We start from the raw sequence: 17693 nt of genomic DNA, 5'->3' as shown, positions 1-17693 counted from the left end.
CATCAGCAGTGTTTCTGACCCCCAAGCCATACTCAGGGGCCAGGAAGGGCAGCAGGAGATTAGGAGACTTTATATTCATGTTATTTCTCATGTAAAACTTTCAGCTAAGTTTTCACTTAAAAACTAAATAAAATCTTAATAGCTCTTAAGCTTCCTCTTGATTTCCTGAATCAAATTACATTGTGTTATTGATATTTCAAGTGGCAGAATTATCTCAACATACAGACACAGTACACACAAGTAAGGCTCTTCATGGCAACAGTTTGCTTTCTATAGGGTAACTGCCTAGCCAGAAGGAATCTCCTATGGAAACAGGGACTTGTGAGACATAAAGCCTATCAGCAATGCTCTCTGCAACCTGGGGAATTCTTATCTGAAATAATGTTATTAGTCTGCAAGGGATACCTTCCCTTCACGGTTACTGTTACAAAATTATCAAAAAAAACCCCCTCGCATAAAGCCTTGAGATCAAATGCCAGCAAGCTGGGAAACTTTCAGCACTTTTTTTATTCCCCTCACCCACTTGTCCAAAGAATTGGCATCAAGCAGTACTTACCCTGAGGCTTGCCAAGTAGCGCTCCAGCTTCTTATTAAGTAGAAAGTAGATGGCAAGTGTGTGACTTGCCCTGTTTGAGAGCACAGTGTTGATGACATCGCTGTTCTTGTAGCCGAGCTTCTCGGTCATATGGAGCAGCACGCTTTGGCTAAGGTCCTCAAGGTGAATCCTGTACAGAGAGAGAGGCAGAGCATGCTGTTCGTACCATCCTGCCAGCAGCAGAGTCTTGCCAGCCACAGGGGATGTGTCAGAGTGTAAAGAAAAGGCCTGAAAGGCTCCGTAACATTGGAGCGATTAGCTCTCTCCTCCCGTGAGCAGGCATGAAAAGGGCAGACTGTTTGGGAACCACAGGCACTGCAGGAAGCCATGATAGCAGAACGAACAGCAGTCTCCCCACCACGTCCTACCCTGATGTGAAATGGCACTGTGATGCTCAGGATGCCGCCATTTGTTACCCTACATCTGACTAGTGAAGACCGTCAAGATCATCTGGCTGGTTTTGAAGGAAAAGGGGTAAAATCCAACTCAGGTAGCTACATTTGGCTTTCTGAAATGACCCCTTCCTTGTAATCAAACACCACTGCATTCAGCTTCACTCCTTAACTGTTGCACAATATTCATGCACTAAGTAGCTAGGGAATTTCATGCCAAAGAAAGGGGATGTACAGGGAGGGTTATTACAGCAGCTCTCAAAATGGTTAAAACTGCTGCTATACTCCTGTCAGTTAAAAGCACAATTACAATACATGTTTATGTATGTGCTCTTCTCTAAAGTCTGTCACAGACTCAGCCAAGGCGAGAAATGGGAGTACAGCAGCCTTGTGGAAATGGCAAAGCATCTTCTCAGTCTAAGTTAAAACCAGATTTTCCAAAGAACTCTGCTCCTATTGAGACCTCTAAATGTGCTGGCCAGCTTCCCAGATGTACCCATCAATTCCCATCCATCTCCAAATAAATGCTGGGTTTCATTGGTTTCTAAAGAATATTCCTTGCTCCTAATATCAAGCCTAGTATCTGGCTAAGGCAACTTAGGGGAGTGTAGGTTGTGGGCTTTTTACAACCTGCCTTCCCCCTTCAAAAGCACCTTTCTCCACCTTTCCCACTCCTGCCCTGCTGTCCCCCTGTCCTGTGCACCTGTGATGCGAGGAATGCCCGAACAGCAGTCTGGGTCTGATGTAGAGGACTTAGACAAGATGTAAAACAGTCTGGAAAATCTCAAATAATTCTTTTCCTTTATTCAGCGTGCTTACTAACATTTGTTCTGCAGCTAAGGAATGCTTGGGGTTGGGTTTTTTTTAAAGTTTTTTAAGTTCAAAAGCAAAACTTATCTTGGCCATTGCACGTTAAAGCATCTGGACAGCAAAAGAAATTCAAGCAATTGCTACTTGAAGCAAAATGGGAAATTTTTGCTTGCCTTCAGGGAATTTCATTAATAAAAGCAAGCTTATAAAAAGCCTGGGAGAATATTCTCCTGAAAATGCAGTTTCTGCTGTTCTTCCACCTAATCTCCATGCTCTCCCCTTTCCTACCATGTTCGCATCTTGGGAATGACAGGTGTTACCCCCCAAATGGTGGAAAAGCACTGCAAGCATATAACACAGCCTCTTGCTTGTGTTGATTAAGAGAGGAAGTGATTCTTTGCAAATTCAGTAGTGCATTTTTCCGAACTATTTCAACACATCTTACCCACATCTGCACACTAACAAAAACTTGGGAGACACTCTGTCGAAGCTGACTCTAGTCGTACTTTCTGAGGCAAGCTCAACAGGAGACAGGCCATGTCTTTAAATATTTCAGACTTTATAGAGTATTTTCCCTATAAGGCTCCAGTATGACAAAGTCTAGGTGAGTCAAGCTTGGGACATCAACTAATTAAACTAAAGAAATATTATCCAAAAAATGAAGTGAAAGAAAGAATCTGTATGGCTTTTATCCTTTACAGCTTCACATAAAGTCTATGTTCAGATAGAAGGAGTATCCACTTTTTTTTTGTTTTCAGACCAAATGATGAGAAAAGCAGTGCAAGGAGAAAGAAAGAAAGAAAGGAACTGTTTTTTTCAATAGCAAAGCATTGCATTCCACATTGATGTCCCCTTTAAAAGTGCTTATAATAGGAAAGGATTATTATCATCACCATATTCACATATTTGCATGAGCAAACATATGCCCCCTCTATAGTTTGGCACTGCATTTTCTTCTGTTCTTCCATTTGATTTCCTTCCCTTTAGGAGGGAATGATTAATGGGCACTCCATAAATAGAGAGCATTGCACAGCTATTCTATCTAATAGAGGCCAGCCCCTTCTGTAAGTCACCTACCTAAGCGCACCAATGAGCAAACTCTAGAAGGGACGCTTCCACCACAACCTGACTAGAGCCTGACAACTGCAAGGAATTAAAAAATAGAGGCATGAAAATGTACCTATAAATGCAAAAGAATTGTGAAAGCACATTCAAGCCCTATTTCTGTCTTTTTTCCTCTTTTCTGCAGATAAGACACACACAGCAAGAGAATTAAATTACCCATACAGCTCTCAGTTACACTTACATTCACTTAACAGATGCCACATTTAGTAGATTGATTAGACTCATTATGACAGTGATTTCATTAGCTTAACGACTCATTCAGTTTACACTTGTTTTCCCTTTCTTTACCATACAATGTTCATATGTACCATACTTCAGTACGGTCCAATGCACCATAGGAACTCAGATTTCCTTTTGTTGGACAGCATACTATGCAAATTAACTCAACTGCCCTTAAATTTGGGGCAGTAATGTCGAGATAATGGGTCTGCCTGCTCTCATTCTTATTACTTGTGAAACAATTGATCGTTCGTAGGGGCCATCTTTATATTCTGTCCACGTAGGTCTGGGGATTGCAGGCAGCTGGCCTCACATTTGCCCTCCCTGTTTCAGTGGATGGCTCTAGTGATACCTCCAGGCATCCAAGCTGCTCAACATCCATCCAACCATATTTTGAGAGCAGGAGACCTGTTATTCTCCTCAGGTCAAAGAACGGCATATTCACAGTGATTCTCCACGATGCAGTACTTGAAAGTTAAGACACTACCTCTGGAAGGGAAATGCTTGCTGCTAAATTAGGGCACCTCTGTTCCCTGTCAATGCAAAGAGAAAGGGAGGTGACTCAGGTAGGAGCCCAGACTGTGCAGGCTGTGACCCGTAGGCCAGCCAACAGCAACGTCAGAGGGAAAGGTCTCCAAAAATTCCTAAAGGCTTTCCTGAGGTTCAGGGCTCAAACTGATTTCCTGTGCCCAGGTCTCAGCATGATCAAGCAGTGGCAGCGCTCATCACCTGCTTCAGCAGTAAGAGAGGGGTGCTGCAGGTGCCTCTCAGCCCCACGGGGGTTGGGTCCACAGCTCTGAAACATACCCCGTTCACCTGGCTAGCGGTGGAGCAGAGGGGAAAACAGGTGGGAGGCACTCTTACCAGCAAGGCTGTGACCTGGGCTGAATGCTGAAGGCTGGCTCTATGTATGGCTTGAGCATGCCTATGGGACCGAGTCCTTCAGGGCACCGACACAAAAAGATGGCCTGGTTGGTGAACACCAAATCATTTTTGGGTGGAGGACAGTGGTTCAGACGTTCAGACAAAAGTAAGTTATCACGTCCCTAGGCATATGCTACATCTGGTATCTGGCAACTGAGTAAACTGTAGGGGGGAAGTTAGGATCTCCACTTTGGGACTCTCCTGTTAGCAAGTTAGGACAGAAATTTTGGGGCACTATCAAATTTTAAGCACCAAAATTAGGCTTTAAGTTGCTGTCTCTGCCTCAGTGTTACTTCGGATCTTGGCCTGCAAGCTAGTAACTCCTACAGTGAATCCTCTGCAGGTACTAGATAGTGTATGAGACACAGCTGGAGGGCTTTGATACAGGAAGGAGGTTTTATCTGATCAAATATAGATATATATTTCTAAGTGAGTTGCCTGAGGCTCCATTTACAGTCGCTGCAGAGGAACTCGGATCTCCTGAGCACAAAGTCATCCTACTGCAGAATCAAAAAGAAGTCAGATTAATCATTCTGTAAAAAGTGCCCTTATTTCTCTCCATTGACTGTAAGGGGAGCCCAGGCTGGCTGGCTCATGTGTCAGCTCTACACTGCAGATGTTTAAAGTCAAGCAAGATTATATCTAACCAAAGTGGACCACAAGTATCTGTTTTTCCCTAGATGGATGTTTGACTGGCCATGAGATTTGTTCTCTGTTTGCATTTAGTCATGCATTTAGCACCGTGCAGGTATTCAAGATCAACATCCAACAAAGCCAGATCATTTAACTCTAACCTTTCTCACCACAGTTTGCGTATTTACTTAATCCACAGAACCTCATGTATGTATCACAAATCGGCATAGCCTCTACTGCAAAAGTAGCTTAGCTTTTACTGACATAGAAGATCAGAACTACCTGTCACACATACCCATTCCAAGGTCTGGAGCCAATTAATCATATGATCTGCACCCCAGACGACCCTGCAAATAATGCAATGTATGCCAGCTTCTAATTTAAGGTATTGTTTTTTGACCATCTAGGATGGAGTCACAAAAGCAATCCCAGAAAATGCACTGGGATGCTGTTACACAAATGGAACTGAAACACCAGAGCCGTTCACATTTTAACATATATAATGTATACAGACCCTGGCAGGCTTTCTCCCCTCTTTTGCACAGTACCTGTTTGGATATGTGACATTAGGTGGTGCTCTTCCAGGGTAATTCTCATTAAGCCATCGATTTGCAAGTGCCTGCTGGATGTTTGGTCTCTTTGCAGGATCTGGCTCTAGTAGAGATCGTAGAAAGTTTATGGCCGCTGTGAAGAAATCAAGCAAAAAACCCAATAGCTATGTCATCTGCTTTATGATTTAACACAGTAGTTGAGTTACTACAGGTGTGTAGCCTGACCAAGAGTATACTAAAAAGGAATGTTTTCCTTATGGTATGCTCTAATGTCCTTGAGAAAAAGGAAAAACTGATAAGGCATTAGTAAGTAAAATAAACATGATTTATAATCACAATGATTTATAGAGTCATAAAGGAGAGGAGAAAAAGTGCCTTTTGTTTCAGAGCCTGTTTAAAGTTTCTGAGCAGGTTAGCCAAAATTTAATTTTTGTATGAGGACAGGAGGCCTGAGTAAGGTCAGAGGCAAATCTCTCAATCTGTGTTAAAGTAGAAAGAGATGGACTGGGGCTGAGCGGAGAGGAGGGGAGGGATGCAGAGCTGGGAGGGAAGACAAACTGGGCTCCCTTTGACATTATAAGGACAAATTCTCTCCTGGCTTCTATCCAACCTACAATCAGTTGCAGGAGGTTTTAGCCAAATTAAAAGAGTACAGTAAATTAACAGGCTTCATTCTGTTTTCAGATACTGAACCTTCACTTTTCAGTGACATTCAATCATCCTTCGGGATTTTCTTGCAAAAACTCTCAAAAGTACTTTTCTGATATTTTTAAGTCATGTGCTTCTTTTATGTTTAGGAGCAATGAAATCAAGTGATTTGCTTAAAGACTCACAAGAAGTGTCTATCTGAGCTGAAAATAAACTCTCTTTTAACTAGGTCTGGTCTTTATTCCTCAAATTATCAAGGCTAGATTCAGTTTATCGGCTACAAGATAGTAAAGAGTTAACTATGTCCTCTACAATTCCTTGCATGAAAGATAAAGAAACCTAATTCTGGGAAAACCAAGATCAGAATGATTTTGTAGAGGAGACACAGTCAAGTGGGACGATGTTAGATGAGTCCTGAATGAAGTCAACAGCAAGCAAGAGGCAGAAGTGATGGCTGTGGCAGTTTTCTCCTGGTCAGATGGACACGACCTTGGGGGCTTTTTTCCACCTTCTTCCACAGCAGATCTGCAGTTCCCCTCCTATGCTTTCCTGAGCGTGTCATGTCTACTCATCTCCTTACTAGTGCAGGTGCCCTGGGCAGTGGCAGCACAGGACCACTGTGGCACAGGACGCTGTCCTCTGGGATGTGCCTTCTGGGTAAGCTGCAGTACAGCCTTGCCAACACAGCTACTTCAGCTCAGCACAGGCAAACCAAAGCCCTTGAAGTCTCGTGTTACAAAGTAGATCGAATGGGATGTGCTAATGCCTCAGTGCTAGAAAACTGCAAAATTATGAGCCAGTCTTCCCATTCAGGTTTACAGGCATTTGATCTCACCGTCACAGCATGCTCACTCGGCACCATGCCATCCCCTACTCTAAAGCAGAGCAGCCACGACATGTCTTCTCCACCAGCAATACAGCGAAACCCTCATGAATCCCTGTTCCCACACGCAGTTTAAGGAGAATAATATGCCTGCTCGTGAGGCCACAATGTCCTCATCTAAAAAGGGCATAAACGTTAACCTAGGCACAGCACCTCTGCCCTTCACAGGTTCTCCTCTATGAGACTGCTGCCCTCCTCTGTGTTTGCCTGGCTGGCTTCCCGAGCATTTTCATCTCCCCAAGCCCACCCAAATCACCCCTCACCTGCAGTATGGGACAGGATGGCTGGGCTGATGCATCAGGGCAAGACAGTGGACGGGGGAGGGAGGGTTTCTCCTCAAATAAATCAGGGTTAGACCCAATAGGTGCCAACTCCTAACAGCCTGGGTAACTTTGGCATTCAACATCCTGCAGAAATCAAGTATCAGCTGGAGAGGGCCCTGAGAGGCTACCCGTTTCAACGCTGGCCTACTATCAAGAAGCTTGTATGTGGAAGAGAGAGAGTTACCATTATGTATTTACCGGTTCAGCTAGGCATCGGCTGCGTTTTTTCTAAGCCCTTTCCTCACAAATCGCTGATTTATGTGAGATACTTTACTTAAATCTTTCCCAACATTTTTGTTATTTTCCTACAACAGCAATATTGCAGAAGCAGCAGGAAAAGCCTACATCCAAGTTCATAAGCCTGCTGGAAGCTGATGCTACGGCTGCTCTCCGCTTGCCCCCAGTGCCCTCCCATCACGCCTCTCGGGCACGGAACCCCCTCATTATGGCAAACAACAAACCCCTTGTTCTTCCATTTCACCTCCTCTCTCTCCAGTACTTCCACCATCTCTGTGTTAGAAACCACATGCATCCCATGGGTTCAAAGCAAAATAAATAACCCCTCCCCAAACCAACACCCTCCCCCTCCATCACCACCACCCTAAGTCCGCAAATCAGCTAATGTCTCCTTAAAAATCTTATTTTTTTTCCCCCTTGGCAAAAGTCAGACTAATTAAATGAAGCTTGTGAAGCACCACAGAGATAAACAGATCCAGATCAGGAGAAACTAATTCTGGAGAGAACATCGCCCCTGGGAGGCTCCCTGGCCGGCCAGACCTGGGCAACATGGAGGAGATGAGTAACAGCACTTTGGCTGACTTCAGCTCTCAGGTGGTTGGTACAAGGAGGGAGAAGCCTCTTCCAGTTAGCTGCATGGCTGTGGGACAGCAAAATTAGTCCCCCAGGGAGCAAACACAAAGCTGCCCAATCAAGTTTTGGACCCACTGTGTATGAAGCCATTTTTCCTGCTGCACCAAGTAGGCTGGCGAACACAGGGCACTGTGAAACACCCTGCTAGGGCCTCGTTATGTGAAGCCTCGTTTACGACGAGCTTGAGGACAGCACTAATCTGATTAGCCAGTGACCTGCACTTGGTGGAATTTTGTCCCATGGTGTAATTTTGGGGCAAACTTTGCTCTTCTGACAAATGAGAGACCAGCATAATGAGAAACTACATTTCTCTCTTAACTTGCTTGAAAGTACCAAGGTCAGTGATGACCAGAAACAGAGTGCGCTTCAGGTGGGGATTTCAAGACCTCTGCTGTCCTCATGTTCCTTGTCATGAATGAAACCAACTTAGTGTCTTGTTCACGCTGTCAGGGTATGCCTGGTTATAATTAGGTATACAGGTATTGCTTACAAAACTGGTCAGAGAAAATGCAATGAGGTCATTTCACAAGCCATGAGTGAGCTCCACCTAATAAAATCCTTCCTCCAAAGTACAGGCATGGATAGACAAAGGCTCTTCTTCTCATCTCTACTTCATTTCTCTGTTCCAGAAGGAAGACCATGAGCATACAGAAGCAGTAAACTGAGGAAAAAAGGAATGTGTGCAAGGTGAATACCAACTTCCTGAGCAACTGAACTCTGCTCACCTAAAATCAATAATCAGATAGCTGTGTTGTTTAAGAAGCTTAATAAAAAACAGTTTCCTAAATGGGAAAATCAAACACTAACTCCAAATTTTCCCTGTTGCTACACAGTTGCTTTGGGTGCTGATGGTCACCCAACATTTTAACTAGCACAAATAAAATATACTCTTGCTTAGTGATAAGACTGGCTACTTTTACGATGGGACTGTCTGTTCAGTAACTGTGAAATTCAATATTGAAAGACAACGTACTGAACAAGCAAAACAGACTCCTGCAAAAAATCTCTGTGAATATACAGAAAAAGAAAGCCTGATTAAAGAAAAAGATCCATAAACCTAAGAAGTTAACAAATACAACAATTCGCAGAGCAGAGGAGTTTCTACCTACTGACCCAAAGCCTAACCGTGGCAAGAACAAATGTCATCTTAAATCACAGTTTGCCATGTCAGTGAACGCACGAGGCTGCTGACTTAGATCAAGAACCAATGCGTACCTTTGTTCACAGTGAGTAAAGGTTAACACGTTTAAATCTATTCCAATAATTTGCCATCACCTCTGAAAGTTCAAGCTGCTATAGTTCTCACAAGACAAACAAAATACCATTTTCACTGGAGACCATACTGTCAGTGAGCTACAAATGCTACAGAGACGCATTTGTCAGAAAATTTGATCTCCACTATAAAATGGTAGGATGAATGAAACAGTAAAATGAAATCTGTCAAAAGTACTGTTATCTTTTTTGATACCAAGGTCTGGTCTTCTACAGGCCTTTTGTGCGTGATTCAGCATTTAATACATGAGTTGTCCCAGGGAAGTCAGTGAAATCTCCCACTTAAAGACAATTGAAAGAAAACAACGATTAGGGAAACAGTCCATTGGTTCAAAGACACTACGCAGCCATCATATAACTGCTCTTTATTGGTAAAAGCCTCACTCTGAGAGGTAAGTTTGGTACATTTTTTGCCAAACTTGGAAAATATTTACTATGACGTGCAAGTCCCTGAATTCAACAGTAACTTTGCAATTAATGCAGGATTTGGCATCTAGATCAGTACAGCATGAAGCAGTCAGTATAATCTTTCTTTTAATTTACTCAGTGGGGCTTTAGAGCATGTGCTAGAACATTAAAATAGCCATTTTGTGCAACTGAATCCTAACAGGAAGTCTCCAGAATGGAAATACCAAACAGTGTAATTGCGTCAAATAACAGCAAGACTTGCAGCATTCCAGCTCACTTGTAAACCTACCACTTTACAACATGCCAGCAGCATGAACTGCTGGCAGGGAAAGTGTACTTCATACAGATGCTGAGTGAACAAGGAACAACATACTCTGCTTAATCCATGGATAACCTGTGTGAGAAAACCCTTAACTACCTACTTCTACTGTATGCAGGTAAATCTGTACTTGGAGAATTCATCTTGTGACACAACTTCCAAGGGCTTTTTCTTATACCCCGTAACAATGGTTGCCATCCTTAGTGTACCAAGTGAAAATGTATGTGCTGTTACCCTTTTTCTATTTGCAATCTTTTAATTTTATTGAATGTCCCTTGTAAACAGGCTGCCAGATAAGGAGAACAGAAGCTCTCCATGAACAAGTTAAGCATACAAAAATAAAACCCAACTACAAAACAGAGTTTGTTCCAAATGCTGACAACGGTCTTGCTATAAGCTGAAAAATGATTCTGTTGCCTAGTGACATGGCTTTGAAGCAGGAATTAATATTTCTAATACTAATACATCAACAATTTTGCATTTTCTGAACACACAAAGGTTATCAAAGGTCACTGTCCCAATATAACCTTCTGTGTGCATGTCATTATTCCATAATAAATGTGAGGAGGTCATTCAAGGTAGCTTATCAGTCGACCCTAATCATAATGCCCACGAATCTGTTATTCCAAAATAATGTGTTCATGCACCCTATGCTACAATCATCTGAACGTGCAAAACTGACCAACTACTCTACAAAAGTAATTTCACAGAATTTCACAGGTTTGTTCTTCTCTCATATTCAGCACAGCTTGACACTTCTCCAGCTTACATACATAAGTCAAAGCAAAAGGAGTTATACTACAGCAACTGCTGCAGATCTTTTGGATGCTAAAATGAAAAAAAGAGTATTTTTCACAATTAGCGTGCCATGTCGGTAGCATAACTCACAATCCAGAATTCCACACAATGGTTCTGACCAACTAGATCTGAACACGTCCCAGCACGCCCCCTTGGTTACCTGTAGAGAGCTGGGTGGGAAAAGGGTTCATTTCTTTGTCCACCATTTTCTGGTATAAAGCTCTCAAGCTGAACGGCTCCACAGTAAAAGGTAATGTTCCAGTCAACATTGCGTACATGTTCACCCCACTAAAAGAAAACATAGAGAAAAAGAAACCAAAATGATCAGGAACAAGGAAAAATTTAGGCTTAGGTTTTAGTGACTGTACTTCATCTTTAATGTCTGACAGCTATTAAAAAAAACGTCAAAAGCTCTCTCTTCTGTTGCATACAATGATTTGGGCAAGAATTCCCAGAGGTTTGCTCATGGAGGGTCACACAATGTGTAGGACACAACCTGGGAGCTACAGAACCGAGCCCAGCTCTTAGGCAACTCCTCGGCTAAATACCACGCCACAATTAAGTTTGTCCTCAGGCTGCATAAACATGCTGCTTTTGGAGGCCTTGTCCTGGTGCTGCCCTGGGTGTGAAATGACTGCCTGCACCAACAGGGACATCGCAGGTCATGGTTCAGCATCCAAAGGTGACCTCTGTGGCCTCTGGCACAGCCCAAAAGTCAGGTGTGAACAATTACAAGTAAGAAAACTTGCTGCTTGTTTATGCCCAGCAAAGTCAGTGATGAAGAGTGGGTTGGGCATTCTTGTTCTTTTTCCTCTTAAAAAGGCTTTAAATTCAATTTGAGTGGAATTCCTCCCTTTTGGAAATTTGTTTCCCCAGTCTGCTGAATACATGTATGTGAACAGAAAGAAACTAAACCGGTGTGCTATCACGAACTGTGATAGCACCATTTGTTCAGCTATGAGGAAGGGTAGGAGTTAATCATATTTTCTTTTCTTTATTAAAAAAAAAAGAGCAGGACATTATTACTGGAGAAGTTTAAATTGTTTACAAGAACGACTGTGCTCTGATTGCCTGTGTTCCTCAGGGCTGGTACTCTCAACCTTGATGTGGACAGATGGCCCACTGCTGGACGGAAAAATTCAGTAGCCATACAATGATTTAGATGTGGGTCTCCTCGGAGGACAGACTGCAAATTAGGCTTCAGCAGGGGAAGTTCTAAACAGCCTTGAGGAGCAGCAGGGTACCCACCGTATCAAACCAAGAGATGAATCTGACCCAGGTCCTAGTCTCATATATAAACTATGGCCAGTCTTTCTTAGCACTAGTAGTACTTACACTGTACTTCACATTTTCCAAGCACTCCAAATACTTCAACTTGGGAATTGTCATAATTCTGTTATTTCATTGAAATTTATTCAGATGTTATTATCCCCACTTGGTAAGGGAAAATCTGTTGATACTAAAGCAAAACTAAAACTCAACTGACTTCAGCTAATTCCTCTCCAGGACTGATAAGGATAACCGACACCATGCCCATGGCCAACAGGAGGGTAGTGCGAGTTGCACGGTCTAAAACAGTACTGCAGACAAATTCATTGACTCCAAAACGTCTTCCTGGCTTCCTCTACCTCTGGCACTGGGGACTTCTGTCTGTTCTTTTGCCTGAACAGTAGTAAGCTCACAAAGGCTCACAAGTTTTCTGGCCATTTTTATTCCCCCTTTAATGACCGTGCTTTCAAAGTGATGACCTGACTTGATTTCACATTTCTTGTTGGACTTGACTGTGGATAGTGCACGGAGCCCATGTGAGTGCTTGAGGATCCTTTGGGAAAAAATAAAAAAGCTGTTGGTCCTCTTGTGCCAGAGCCATGTCTTCTACTAAGTCTGAACATCACTGATCAACAGCTTTACTGCGATCTCTCCATGGTATATGTTCTAGTGACCTATATACAGGTATGTAAAGATCTATTTTGAAACAAGGTATCTGCACAATTTAGTTCACAGAGCCATACTAATTAAACAGATTTTCTTGCTCAGAGTAGCCAAATACATGAATAACGTTTCTCATTTGAGCAATGGGTAACGATGACAGTAATAACTATTATAAACTAGAGAAGTAACTCACATGGACCAAACGTCTATTTTGGGCCCATATTTTTTCCTTGCCAGAAGTTCAGGGGCTGCATATGCTGGGCTCCCACACTGGGTGCTGAATGGATCAGAATAACCCAAGATGCCTGCACAGTTGCTCAATCCAAAGTCTGTGAAAGGCACAGAGACAGAGTTATGAAAGAGACAGATACAGTAAAACCATGCTAGAACACAAGGAAAAAAAAGCACATTTTTTTCCAAAATCTACGCAATGAACTGCCTAAGAAAAAAAATCATTTACATGCAAAAATTTTATATAATTTGTTTCTCTGAGGTGCTAAATAACCAGAGACTTCCACAAACAATAAAAAAGTCTTAGAACATGCACAATTATCAATTTCATACACAAAGCAACTACATTTCACTGGGAACTGGATGGCAACAACTGGAGTTGAGCATGTCCCAGGCACTACGTGATGTGCGTGGGGCAGAAAGCCACCTCGGGCTGTCACGGATTCCATACTGCTCCAGTATGTTATATAGAGGCCAAGTTTAAGTGGGACTTCTTCAACATTTTCCTCTAAATCGTGTAAATGAGCCATCAGATTCAAGGCGGGAGGGGGCGGGGGGCTTTGCTTTCTGGGACTACTGTGGCGATGCACAAATGCACAGGGTTGCAGAGTCAGCATTTCAGCTCTGAAATAACCCAGGGAGATCTTGGAGCAAGAAGGGGAATGTGTTGATTTGGCTCTCCCCTCCTCAGCTTCTGCCTTGAATTATTGTATTTCTGGCCCCTGGGTGTATCTGACACTCTTTTGCTGGCAATAATAAGGGACTGGCAAAGGCTGGCACCACGAACTGATCGGAGACAAGAGGCAGCCTCTCCGCACCAAAGGAGTCTGCAGTTTCCCAAGTGCTCTCAGGCAAGCCAAGCCCAGGCTGGCGCCGAGAAGGGTGTTCCCGCAATCTCTCCCTCGTCTGCTCCAGTGCTGGTATGGCTGCAGGCTGAGCTGGGTTTAAGAAAGGGTCTTAAAAATTAAACCACTAAGCAAGGAAAGAAATGCAGACAGAGTCACATCAGCAGCAGAAGCGGCTGAGGGCAATGTACAAGCCCACCCTGTCTAGTGGTAGCCCATGCGTGGCTTGGGAGAAAGCAATTATGAAACTACAGCCTGACAGACAAGATGGGAAGGTGAGGAGAGGTTGCAAAGGGTCTTGAAAGTGAAGTCAAACAACTTGATGTGATAAAGGGAAGGAGCAAGACAAGCTTGCAAGGAGGATGATGACATGGGCAAAGCTGACAGGCTGGGAGAACAGCCTGTGCTGCAGGGCAACATATCCAGGAGTAGCAGATCTAGAGAGGTCACAATCAAAGATGTTTGCATTCATTAATAATTTGTTATTGATGACAGCTGCAACAACAAAAATACTGCTGTTAAGAACACTGACATCTGTTTTGTTCCTTTTTTTTATCTAGTCTTCTTAAAAATGCCCAGAATGCATGCACGTTTAAAAGGAAAACTGTCTTATACATAAATGAGGCAGTCAGGAGAAGCAGACTGCTGAATCCTCTTCCTATAGACTTGTGTCTTGCATCCATGTGTCTTGTAAAACAGTGTATTTCTGGGTGTGCTACCCACCTGCCTGGACGAGCTAAAAGCATCACACCTTGCAGGCCAAATATAGCAGGCAACTATTGAGCCCATGCAATATTCCCTCTCCTCAGCCATTAATTTGGGTCTCTCTCCCTTATCTGCCTACTTATTTGGATAACACTTGAAGTAATGGCCTGTCCTTTAGCTTTTACCCCACCTTAAATTTTGGTGAAATCAGACAGGAGTTTCTCAAGGTATTAGAAGCGTCCTGACAGGGCAGTCACATAAGCCTGGCTCCCTTACAAAACCAGGAAAAAAATAATAATGCTTACAAAAAAATACAATTATAAAGATGACTATGTGAGCCAGACTGCACAAATGACTGCACGAGGCTTTCCACTCAACTGGCTGCATCTCTGAGAGCGAGACAAGCACAAGAGAGACAAGAAGCACCGTATTCAACACCCAAAGAAGCTCAAAGGGGGTTTGCTGGAGAACATTGTCAAAACTGAATGAGGATCAAGACAATTTCCTTGCCTCTGATGGAAAACAATTGTCTCTGGACACTGCTTAATCATCTCTGCTAGATATGTATTATCCCTGGGGCTTATACAAATAATTCTGAGGATCCATTTACTTAATTAATGTATTTATTAGCTATGCCCCGAGATGAGTTATGTCAACAGCAAAATACTTTTTAAAACTCCCAGAAATAATATCTCCACACAGTATTATTCATGGTCTTTACCCTACTGTGTCATACCACCTCAAAATTACTTGACTGTAATATAAAGCTTTACAAACAAAATATATTAGGGTTACATTCTGTGATAGTGTAAATCAGTATCCTTTTATCATTATCAATGGAGGTATATTCTAGTGGAGGTTTTAATTATCTTATTTGCTTAAACTATAAACATCTTATTCATGTTTTTCAGCTCATTCATTTAATCTAGGCAGGTATAGTCTTTTTTTTTCTAGTGCCTGTTGAAATGCAGAATGTGCGCAAACACATGCATATTGGGGACAGGGATTTTATCGCAAAAGAAATGGGAATATTGTTATTAACGTTGTGGCAGCACATTGTGATCGCAGTGTCATTTTTATTAAGGATGCACTGCTGATCTTGATAAGAACGGCATTACCACCAGCACTGATAATTTCACTGCCATTCCTGCCGCTGTCTTGGGCTTCCTTTCAATAAGCTGAGCTAATTACAGAATTCAGATCAAAGGCCACACTTGGTTTTCCAAAGTAAATATTATGACATGGAAACTCCACCACCCCCACTGTTCGTACTATCGAAGTATCGCATTACACTACTACTCTTTAACGCCTCCAGGAAATCAACATTAAGCTATGGATATATGGCTATCTCCAAAGCTGTGACAGTTGGAAATAACAGAAGCCTTAGCACAAAGCTCGTGGACAAGTTTGACCAGCAGAGCTCCACAGAGCTCAGCAGAGCTACATATTGGCAGGGTCCTTTGGGTGCCACAGGTCCTTGAGCAGGACGCCAAGGACTTCGCATGGCCTGTGAGTGGCTTTTCAAAGCATCTTTATCAGACACCTACCACCATGGGCTGGTAGGTGAAGAGAAGTGAATTATTTCCAGCGTTTCCAATCCTGATGTTCTTAAGATTTAACAGACAGCTATGAAAAAGTCCACTTAACACAGCAAAGGGAATTTTTCTAATAATACTATCTAAGAACATATTATAAACCACCTTAGCACATACCTAAAAAGAGTAACAAAAGCAAGGTGTCATTAAGCAGCTGGGTGAAGAAAGGAGCTCAAGGGATTCAGTTCTCGCTGAAATGCATGAACAAGCAGGGACTTGCAATGCCACTTCCTGGTGTGTTTTTAGTCTTAATTTCACCTTTTCTTTTTCCTTTATGGTGGGTTTTCTTCATTTCACAGTTATTACAAGAGTAACATTTTTTATTAGGTACTAGTGTGTTTGCTGCTGCACAAGACACAGAGACCAAGCTCCCACCCCAAAGCAGTTAACGTGAGCTGGTTTTGTAGCTTAGAGTTTCATCTCCTAAGTGTCGAAAGCAGCACGTAATTCCTCAAAACATGCTCTTTGCCATTGAAGAGCCTTCTTGGTCATGACTACGTAATGATGCAACTGATCCATCACATTTCTAGAAAGACAGGCTACGTAAAATATTGTACTAAGCACTGAATGAGCTGAGTGAAGGAACAGGCAGGGGGGAGGAAGAGGAGTAAATTATTTGGTCTATGCCACCAGCCACAGACGGGTGCTGGAAAATTTTCCTTATCCTGTGAAACCGTGGTGGCAATGGAAAGCTGCACAGCAGCTGAAGCACTACTTCTGCTACCACCTGGAAAAGAGGTGTTGGTGAGGAGAGGTTGCCCAGGGATCTGAGGCCGGTTTCTGCAGCCCCTGCTCCAGCTTTCCCAGCAAGCGCAGCAGACAGAGCATGAAGAACGGAGGCACTGCTTCTTCAGGGTGAAAAACCAGAGATCACCAGCATCACTAGCGAGATATGACATGAGCTGACTGTGATATTAAATCTGTTTTTACTTACAGCAAAATTATTACTAATAAAGCAACCTTTATTTTTCTACAACATACCCAGTTGGACAGAGGGATTTAATTGCTTTGTTTTAAAATACATACTGTGCACAATCCGCTTTGCTTAAAACATCAGGCTGCAGACCTGAGGACAATTTATTTCAACACTAGCAAGGCTATGGAAGATCGAACTGTCTCTTTTCTCTGTTCTTCCCACACCACCCACTGCGAGGAGACCTTTCCATGCAACCGAAGCAAATGAAACTGCAGGAACAGTTCTGAAGTAATTTTTTGGCATGTGAGTTTTAATTGTACGCATATCATCTGATTAGGTCTGGGTTTGGATGTCAAGTTCACATACTGTTGTGTAATCAAACACCCAATAACGGGGAAGTTATAGAAATTCCTTAAATCTATCAGATGTTCATATAGCACTGTTGCACACCATCTGGTCTCACTTATCCGCTAAATCAAGATAATGGGTGGTATCCATCATTACTGATGAATGATTCATGGTAACATATCGGTATCCTCTTGACCCATAGCTGAGGTAATGCAGAGTTCTCTTTTGCTGTTATTTTCCCAGAGCTGGTTGATTCGCTACAGAGTGATGACTAAAAGTCAGGGTAATATTTCCAAAGACCGAATTCCCTAAGTAAATTTTGAATATTTCAGATTTCATTAAGCATTGTCC

At 42.7% G+C, this 17693-nt stretch overlaps 1 protein-coding gene across 2 annotated transcripts in view; it reads right to left on the bottom strand.

The window, feature by feature from the left end:
- Nucleotides 1-17693, bottom strand: part of HUNK (hormonally up-regulated Neu-associated kinase) — a 59360-nt gene that overhangs the window by 11662 nt on the left and 30005 nt on the right. For both annotated transcript variants that reach the window (XM_030020747.2, XM_030020748.2), the window contains exons 4-7: nucleotides 12896-13031; nucleotides 10931-11058; nucleotides 5247-5382; nucleotides 557-725 (exon numbers count right to left, since the gene is read on the bottom strand). In XM_030020747.2, the coding sequence (XP_029876607.1) occupies nucleotides 557-725; nucleotides 5247-5382; nucleotides 10931-11058; nucleotides 12896-13031 (569 nt within the window). The remainder of the gene's footprint in view (nucleotides 1-556; nucleotides 726-5246; nucleotides 5383-10930; nucleotides 11059-12895; nucleotides 13032-17693) is intronic.

The sequence above is a fragment of the Aquila chrysaetos genome, chromosome 7 (genome assembly GCF_900496995.4).
Source record: "Aquila chrysaetos chrysaetos chromosome 7, bAquChr1.4, whole genome shotgun sequence".
Classification (NCBI taxonomy): domain Eukaryota; kingdom Metazoa; phylum Chordata; class Aves; order Accipitriformes; family Accipitridae; genus Aquila; species Aquila chrysaetos.
Note: the sequence above shows the minus strand (reverse complement) of the source record. Positions and strands in the feature narration are given on the sequence as shown.